This window comes from Prosopis cineraria, unplaced genomic scaffold (assembly GCF_029017545.1).
Source record: "Prosopis cineraria cultivar Desert tree isolate PC_DT_omini unplaced genomic scaffold, ASM2901754v1 PC252, whole genome shotgun sequence".
Lineage (NCBI taxonomy): Eukaryota > Viridiplantae > Streptophyta > Magnoliopsida > Fabales > Fabaceae > Prosopis > Prosopis cineraria.
Window position 1 is genome coordinate 49,568 of NW_026555579.1, and position 9,348 is coordinate 58,915.

At 31.4% G+C, this 9,348-nt stretch overlaps 2 protein-coding genes across 2 annotated transcripts; both read left to right on the forward strand.

Annotated features, from left to right (window-relative positions):
* Nucleotides 1–6,588, forward strand: LOC129296079 (putative ubiquitin-like-specific protease 1B). The gene is made up of 10 exons (XM_054934676.1): nt 1–102; nt 215–528; nt 4,899–5,058; nt 5,161–5,248; nt 5,339–5,425; nt 5,522–5,633; nt 5,726–5,874; nt 5,965–6,053; nt 6,142–6,217; nt 6,340–6,588. Exons 2-10 carry the CDS (start codon nt 231–233, stop codon nt 6,586–6,588), a joined length of 1,308 nt encoding a protein of 435 aa, XP_054790651.1. The 5' UTR covers nt 1–102; nt 215–230.
* A 925-nt stretch (nt 6,589–7,513) lies between these two features.
* Nucleotides 7,514–9,258, forward strand: LOC129296080 (probable disease resistance protein At4g27220; the record flags this gene model as incomplete). The annotated part of the gene is made up of 3 exons (XM_054934677.1): nt 7,514–7,548; nt 7,687–8,492; nt 8,610–9,258. Coding segments are annotated over exons 1-3 (1,490 nt in total), but the record flags the coding sequence as incomplete, so codon positions are not given.
* Between the last annotated feature and the right edge of the window lie 90 nt (nt 9,259–9,348).

Consider the following 9,348-nt stretch of genomic DNA (forward strand, 5'->3'; position numbering starts at 1 on the left):
TATTGTTGCCTCCTCTTCTTCTTCCTTCTTCTCAGGCACCATACTTCACATCATCGCTATCTGCTCGCTCCTATCATCTTCCAAACCTCAAGTAAAACTCGAGTAAGCAAACCAACTCTCTCTCTCTCTCTCTCTCTCTCTACTTGCTTGTTCGTTTCAGACTCTGTCTCTGACATGGGTTTCTTTATCGCTTCACTTTGCTTTGTTTGGAGAGATTGAATGCGAGAGTCATGGAAAAAGCAGGAGCTGGTGGAAGGCCAAAGGCAGTTGACATGTGGGAACACGTCACGGTGTTGGAAGGGAAAAGAGTAAGGTGTAAACATTGTGGCTTTGAATTTGCAGCAAGTGCTAATCGCATCAAAGCCCATATTAATCAGATCAAGGGTCAGGGAATTCGACTGTGTCCTGGTTCTCCTCAGCCTAACAATACCAATTCCAACAAAGTCACCAGTGATCTCAACGAGAAAGAGGACTTCCTTCTTGTCATTGATGACTTTTTTCCGCAAGAAGACCTCCTTCATCCACAAGGTATGAAATAATATTATTTATTTTTTACTATAAATGGGAGAGTGATGTTTCAGTATCTTGTTAGGGTATTATTAAACCATTTATTTGACAGCTATTATAACAATAGTATACTTTTATAACAATTTTTTTGGGCTTTGAAGAAGGGAATGAAGTGTAATAATTTTCTTGCAAGATTATCATTCTCTATGAATATACTAAGATTATCATTCTCTATGAATATACTCATTCCCTTCAAAAATATTTCGCATTTTTTGAAGGGTTTGACCTTAAAAAATATAAAAAACTTATGTAATCATTATCTTTTTTCCTAAAAATATCTCTATTAAATAAATTAATTTATATTTATTTTAAAGTAAAATACTTTATTAAATAAGAATAAATATATAAATATAAAATTAATTTAAAAATAAATAATTAATTTATTTAAAGGAAAAATTCAGTTAAAAATTTCTTAAATTTTTAAACAAAAGGGGTATTAATTGCTTGAGCACGTATTATTATTTTAACCCGCAAAAGGGCTTTTTGTCTCGGACCTCATATGCAGAGCTGCAAGGGTTGGGATGCATTTTTCTAATTTTAAAATTTAAAATTTTAATTATACTAACAATTTAATTAAAATATTAATTTTTTTTAAAAAAGCTTAAAGGCTCAACCTTAAATCTTGTAAATAAAGACTGAACTTTAAAATTAAATTAAATTTTAAATAATTAAATTTTAAGACTTAAACCCTTAGAAGTCGGGCTTCCTCGATAAGGCAGAAAGAAGGCCCCAATGACTTCAAAGCTTCAGAATTTTACCGTGTGAAAGACGCGCTATCTGATTTCGGGGGGCCAAAAAAGGAATTTTGCCGTGTCAAAGGCGCGTTATCTGACTTAAAAAAAAAAAAAAAAAAAGACGCCTTACTTGAGCCTAAATTCAGAGAGGACACTCCCACTGTTATGGCCCCATCCTCTCCTTCCTTCTTCTCAGGCATCAGATTTGAAGTTTAACATTTTTTTTCCTAAAAATATTAAATTAATCACAAAAATATAAATCAAATTAGTCACAAAAATATGTGTAATCCCTTGTGCAGTTGCTTCTCTTATTGATAAATCTCTCATCTAAATAGATCAGAATCTAACCTTGTAAGACATATTGAACATATATGTACACTTTGCATGCATTTTCTTTGATTAGCTTGAAAAGCAACTCTACTCTTCTGGTTGTTCACTTGATGAATGAGGCAACGTGAATAAATTGTTTCTTTTTTTCCCTTTTCATTCGGCGTTATAAATTACTACTTTTGTCTTAATTTATAAGACAATTTTAAAAATTATTTTGGTATCTCAAAATGTAAAATAATTTGAAAATTTTTTTAAATATATTTTTTAATATTAGCCTCTCTTTCTAATAATTAAGTGTAGATTTATATTAAAGAAAAGGTATTTCAAAAATTTATGTTTTTATCTTAAAAAATAATATTGTAAAATGTATTTAATGAATTTAATTAATATGTAATTTTATTTAAAAATATCCTAAAAATGCAGATTTATTTGCACATTTTACATTCTTAAATTAAATTTTAATTTAATGTTTCAATAATCATTTGTTTTGAATACTTTCTAAAAATATTAAGAAAAATAAACTTAAAATATTATTTTATATACTTTTATTTACTCTTTCAACACTTGGTAAGGATTAATAAGAATAAAAAAAGGTGTCTTGTAATATTATAATGACCGAAAAATCTTAATTTTTTAAAATAAAAATTGAACTTGACTGAAAAAATTAAATAAAATATTATTTAATTATTTAGAAGACGCGTTATCTGATTTTTTCCTTTTTCTTTTGAAAAGAGAGACGCGTGATCTGAAACCAAAATCCAGAGACGACTTTGCTATTATCGACTTATTGTTGCCTCTTCTTCTTCTTCCTCCTTCTTCTCAGGCATCATATTTCACATCATCGCGATCTGCTCGCTCCTCTCATCTTCCGAACCTCAAGTAAAACTTGAGTAAGCAAACCAACTCTCTCTCTCTCTACTTGCTTGTTCGTTTCAGACTTTCATACTGATTCCCTGTCTCTGATATGGGTTTCTTCTTTTGATTCTCTTTGCTTTTGTTTGGAGAAATTGAATGCGAGAGTCATGGGGAAACCAGGAGCTGGTGGAAGGCCAAAGGCAGTTGACATGTGGGAACACGTCATGGAGTTGGAAGGGAAAAGAGTAAGGTGCAAACACTGTGGATTTGTGTTTGCAAAGAGTGCTAATCGCATCAAAGCCCATATTAATCAGATCAAGGGTCAGGGAATTCGACTGTGTACTGCTTTTCCTCAGCTTAACAATACCAATTCCGACAAAGTCACCAGTTATCTCAAAGAGAAAGAGGACTTCCTTGTCATTGACGATTCTTTTTCGCTGGAAGACCTCCCTCATCCGCAAGGTACGAAATAATATTATTTATATTTTACTTTAAATGGGAGAGCGATATTTCAGTATTTTGTTAGGGTATTATTAAACCATTTATTTGGCAGCTATTATAATAATAGTATATACTATTCTAACAATTTTTTTGGGCTTTGAAGAAGGGAACGAAGTGTAATAATTTTCTTGCAAGATTATCATTCTCTATGAATATATGAATTACTTGAGCACATTTTATTATTTTAACCCGCAAAAGGGCTTTTTGTCTCGGACCTCATGCAGAGCTGCAAGGGTTGGGATGCATTTTTCTAATTTTAAAATTTAAAATTTTAACTATACTAACAATTTAATAAATTGTCTCATTTTTTATGTGTTAATTCAAAAATTAAAATCAATCAAATAATTTTAATCATATTATTTTGCAACATTCATAATTTCAACTAAACAATTCTTAACAATTTCAACTACCTGTTAATTGGATAAAAAAGCTGGGCCTAACGAGTTAGCCCAACCTTATTTTTTAACATGTTTATTAAGGTCAAGCTTAAAATTCCTTTTAGGCAAAAAAAAAAGCCTCATTTTTTATTGTCTGTCTCTGAAAAAAAAAATGTGAGATTGAAACTGGCGTTATTAGTTTGAAGGCCTGGCTTGTGTTCACGGGTCTACTCACATGCAAACTGTAAAATCAAATCTAATACCTGCAACTCATCAACAAAATTATCGCCACAACATGATTCTCAGTTATGTGTGTGTATATTATATCATTGCTTTTAAGAAAAAAAAGGATTACACCTACAAATTTTATTGATAAGTTTTCATTTACAGAGGATGAAAATACTCAACTCTCAAATGCCAATTTTGTTTTTAGGGGAAAAAAAAAAAAGGAAAACCACAAACTAAGGGCTTGTTATTGTTTTCTGTTTTTTAAAACTTTTTGTTTTTTTGTTTTTGAAACTATAGAAATTTAAAAACTTGTTGGATGAAGTGTTTTCAATTTAATTATTTTCAAAGCTATTTTTATTTTTTGTTTTTAAAAACAAAAAAATAAAAAAAACTTCAAGTTATTGGTAAATAAAAAAAAAAGAAATAACTTCAAAGTTGTTTTTGTTTTATTTTTCTTGTTTTAAAAATATTTTACATTTAATTATTAAAAATTTTAATTATTTTAATCAATTTTTGTCATGAATCACCACCATATTAATCACCTATAAGTATCATTATTAGTTTATTTTTTAATTTTAAAATAGTTTTAAAATTAACACGACCAAACATATTTTCATTTTATTTTGTTTTCAAAAATAATTTTAAAAATTGCATTACAAAATAGTTTTAAAAATAAAAAAAATGAAAATAGAAACCAAATAGGTCCTAAGGTCCTATTTGTTTTTTTTTAAAAGCTATTTTTTTTAAATAAAAAAAATTTAAAAACTTGTTTGGTTAAGTGTTTTCGATTTAATTGCTTCTAAAACTGTTTTCATTTTAAAAAAAAAAACAAAAATAGAAGCAACTTCAAGTTGTTTTCATTTTAATTTTCTTATTTTTTAAATATATTACATTTGATTATTAAAAATTATAATGTTGATCAATTTTTATCATAAATTACTATCATTAACTGCTTGTAACTATTACTATTAATTTATTTTTTAATTCTAAAGCTATTTTTACATTAACATAAGCAAACAAATTTTTATTTTATTTTGTTTTGAAAAAAATTTTTAAAAATTATATTATACAACAATTTTTTTTAAAAAAATGAAAACAATAACTAAACAGGTCCTAAGACCAATATCCCTGGTACTAACTTGACACCAGCACCAGAGACCTAAGCCTACGAACCCAGGCATATGAGACGCGTACGGACAAATTAATATTAGTGATAAACATCACCCATGTTTTTGTATATATTGCGGATTGTGATGATTAGTATATTAATTCTAAATAAGATATCAGCTTTTCTTATTATTTATAGGAGCGAGGAATGAAACATTATTGCTTGATTGTTATATGTCCTCCAAACACACTGAAGCTATACATCAAGAGGGGATTCATGTGGGCCCTTCCTCTGTTTCTCATATGATGAATGAAGCCGACTTGCGGTTGATTCAATATGTTTTTGAACAATCACGCAGGTTAGATTTATATACATTCTTCGAATTATGTTACTAAATAGTATTTATGTGTATTTGTTTTTTTTAGCTTAAATATAATCACTTATCTTATATTTTATTCAGTGATGAGACAATTTTCTCTTCACCACGTTTACATTTGAAACAATCTGAATTTACCACTCTTAGACCGGAGACCTATTTGGATTCATGGGTGAGTATTTAGTTATACTTTTATTCTAATTTGTTATTATTGAGGATTGTCTTGGTTATGTTAAAGAGCCCAATTTTTCTGTTTTCCTAGGTAATAGATATTTTTGTCTATATCTTGACGGAGATTGAAAGGAACAGAAGTAAACCTTTGAATTGCTATGTTCCAGTGATATTTTCGGTGATATCTGATTCCCTTTTTAATTTGATGATATATGTTAGTCCTTGAATCTAAAAAGTTTATTGACAAGTATTTTTAATGGTTCTTTTGTTATAGAATAAAGCGCTCCAAAGTGATGTAAGTTCCTTCCTTAAGTTTGTTGAACGGCATAACATGAGAGAAAACTACATGTTTGACTTGAAATATTGTGAGAAGGTATTATCTATTTGTCTTGTTGTCGTTGATGTTTCATTAATTGTCCTAACAATTGCTCTTTTGGACTATATATATCAATTTGATTTGTTTGATCACATATTGCAGATATTATTCCTGTTCATGTTGAAAAAAATCGATGTGGACATTTTTATTTATACATTATTCATGTGGAGGATCAAGTTGTTGAAATATGGGATTCTCTTCGCGATCAATTTATGGATAAAACTGAACGTGAACAAATAACAAAAAAAATAGTAAGTATTAAATAATTGTAACATTCATATAATTAGTAGATTGATATTGATATTTTAATTCTATATATAAAATTAATCTCGTACATGTAGCTGCTTGTCATGGAGACACTCTTCGAAGATGTTATGTCCACAAAATTTCACTGGAGAATGGCAAGCAATATCCAATCACAGTCTAATGGGTGAGTTTATGAATTTTTTTATTCTAAATTATAAGCTTTATTAAAACAAGCATGCATCCTGACCATGTCATATTTCTTCAACATGTAGATACGATTGTGGTGTATTTGTTATCAAATATATGCAACAATTAGATAATTATGTGAGGCAAAATCCTTCATTTCAGGTATGGTCACTTGCAAACTATTATTGTTAACCGCTCTATACATATTCATTCACACATACACACGCATATGTACATTGTGCAAACACTTTCAGTCATATAAATGATATGGACAAAATGTGTAGTTTGACAGTAATAAAGAAAGATTGGATTTGGCTTTAGAGTTGCTCAACAGTGACTTCAACCAAGAAAGAGAAATACTATCTCATAAAGCAACAGGAAGCTATGCGCAAGTCCACAGTGAAGAAGATATAGATTCATGTGGAATTAAAAGAAAGCAGGTTGATACATGCAAAACAATATTTGGTGGTGGAAAAGGGGCATATGTGGAATTGGATGATTTCAATGACAGAGTCAAGAGAAAAAAATGTTAGCTCGAAGACAGGTATATACTTCAACTTCAATTATTATTTTTTAAACAGAAACTTCAACTTAAATTATATAGAACCCTTTTTTGTAGTCATTTATACAACAGTTTAATTTGTATATATTTTTTCTAACTTCTCTTAAAGTAAGTAATAATTATCCTCATATCGTACTATATTTTTATATTTTATCCTTAGCACTTCCTGTATTTAAAAGAAATAATTCCTATCGTCACTTCGTGCTAATCGATTATTCCTATTTTTGCTGCTAGGATGTGTTTATGTATTGCCGACAACCGAGTTAGTGGGAAGATGTTTTAAATGGTATAGTCAACGAATATGGAAATGGATAATGGGAGATGAGGTGTCAACAATTGGGATATGGGGAATGGGAGGGGCAGGGAAAACATTTCTAGCAACTCATGTGCATAACAAGCTTTTAGAAGAAGCCGGTGATGACTTTGACCAGGTTATTTGGGTTACTGCATCACAATATGGTAGCATTTATGAGTTACAAAAGGCCATTGCAAGATCAATTAATTTGGACATATCTGATGAGTGTGATGTGAAAAGAATATCTGGCTCGGGATCCTATCCTTTTAGGAGAAGAAGTTGGATTTCCTGTTTCAAATGATAGGATTAAATTGATTTTGACAACTCGTTCATGGGAGGTGTGCCAGAGTATGAATTGTATGGAGAACATAATAGAAGTAAAACCTCTAGATGATGAATTTGGAGAAGATTGGGAATTGTTTGAAAAGACTCTTGGAATCCATCAAATGCAATCTAGTGGAGTGGAGTCTATAGCAAGGACCTTGGTAGAACAATGTGGGGGTTTGCCCCTTGCTATTGTTACGATAGCGAGAAGCATGAAGGGAAAAAAAACAATATAGAGAATGGAATCATATGTTGGAATGCCTTCAAAACTTGCGCAATGGGCAAACTTGATAGGAGAAGTGGATATTCCCGGTGTTGAAATCTAGTTATGCTTGCTTAAATAATAAATTGTTGCAAAGTTTTTTTTCTTATGCTGCATTAAGTGCTGAATATTATAATGAAGAGATATTTGGTGTTTGATCAAAAGATTTTTCATTGAGGGATCCACAGATATGAGACAAAGAGCTTGGAGATGCAATATAATGAAGGTTACACCCTATTGGATAAATTAAAGAATGACAGTTTGGTTATTAAAGGGGGGGGTCAATGGAGAATCCATCCTTTGCTAAGGGGCATGGCTATTAATATTGCAAAGGCGACTGAGGAAATTATAGCAAAATCTGATATGAATTGCATAGAAATACCGGAGAATAGCGAATGGCATGAAAATCTACAAAAAGTTTTTTTGAGAGGAACTGGAATACAAAAAATTGTAGATGGCACATCTCCTAAATGCTCTAAACTTTCCACATTGCTTTTAGATAATAATGATTATCTCGAATGGATCCCAGATAATTTTTTTAACAACATGCCTGCTCTTAAAGTACTCGATTTGTCTAGGACTAGCATTAAGCGTTTGCCTGAATCTGTCTCTAACTTGAAATGCCTCATCACATTACTTTTGAGATGTAAGAAATTGAGTTACATGCCTTCATTAGAAAAATTGCAACGGCTAATGTGGTTGGACCTTTCAAATACTGCCATTATTGAATCACCTTATGGCTTGGAATTGTTGATCAATCTTAGATATCTTAATCTAGCAGGTACAGTACAGTTGAAAATGTCATCATCAGTGATAACCAATATGACCGATCTGCAGTCTCTTAGGTTGAACTGTATCCCAAAATCAATGGATGGGAGTGCACATGTTCTACAATGTTTGGGAAAGTTAGAATATATGACAGCCAACTTTTATGACATTGAAGAGTTTAATTCCGATGTTCAGAGTTTACAGGTCAAAGATCGCGCCCTCAAAGGTTATTATTTAAGTTTAGCTACATCATATGATGGTTATCTTTTATTTTATCCTGAACATGAGGTCCATTCCTTAAAATGGGTTGTCTTTGGTGGTATTGATTTGGAAAACCGAGCAGAGTTATATCTTCCAGAAGACATAAAGGAGTTGATGATTACACATGCACATCACCATTGGACAGGAACAACATGTCTATGTCAGACTTTGTCATTCCCTAAGCTAGTCAAAATTGAATATTTGAGGATGCATGAATGTGATAAGCTTGAGAACTTGTGTTGTGGCTCTCCCACTTGCCCATTTTGGTGCAGTGTCCAATTTATGCAAACATTGAGGCTCACATGTTTGAAAGACTTGAAACAAATAGCGGCATCATTTGCTCCATTTTCTCACCTCCGAAAGCTCAAAATGCATCATTGTGGCAGCATGAGGATTCTGATGATGTGGATTATTTGCACACAGCTCCAAAACCTAGAGGCCATTCATGTAAGCGGTTGTGATTCAATGGAAGAAATAGTTGGAGACGATTGTAGCGGTGAAACTATTCCCCCTACCACCATCACCCTCCCCAAACTGAGACTTGTGGTCTTGGAGCAGCTTCCAAAATTAAAGTCCGTATTCAGAGGAACCCTACTCTGTCCTTCTCTCAAATCTTTTAGAGCCATCTATTGTGAGAAACTAATTAGCCAACCTCTGATAGAGATTGCAAAAGGAAATGCGCTTCAGATGGAGAAGAAGGAACTCTTGAATGGATACGGTTGGCAAAAGAGGTGCATGTCTCCTCCAAAACTCAACTTTCTTTTATTTTATGGTGCCACTTTGTCACTGTTCGTTTGCTCGTCCACCCTCTTTTTTTGTTC

What these genes read in the sequence shown, in the direction of transcription:
- LOC129296079 (XM_054934676.1), top strand. Translation starts at nt 231, where the DNA reads ATGGAAAAAGCAGGAGCTGGTGGAAGGCCAAAGGCAGTTGACATGTGG. An exon ending in AGACCTATTTGGATTCATGG is followed by an intron (nt 5,249 to 5,338) that starts GTGAGTATTTAG and finishes CTGTTTTCCTAG; the next exon opens with GTAATAGATATTTTTGTCTA. An exon ending in AACAAATAACAAAAAAAATA is followed by an intron (nt 5,875 to 5,964) that starts GTAAGTATTAAA and finishes TCGTACATGTAG; the next exon opens with CTGCTTGTCATGGAGACACT.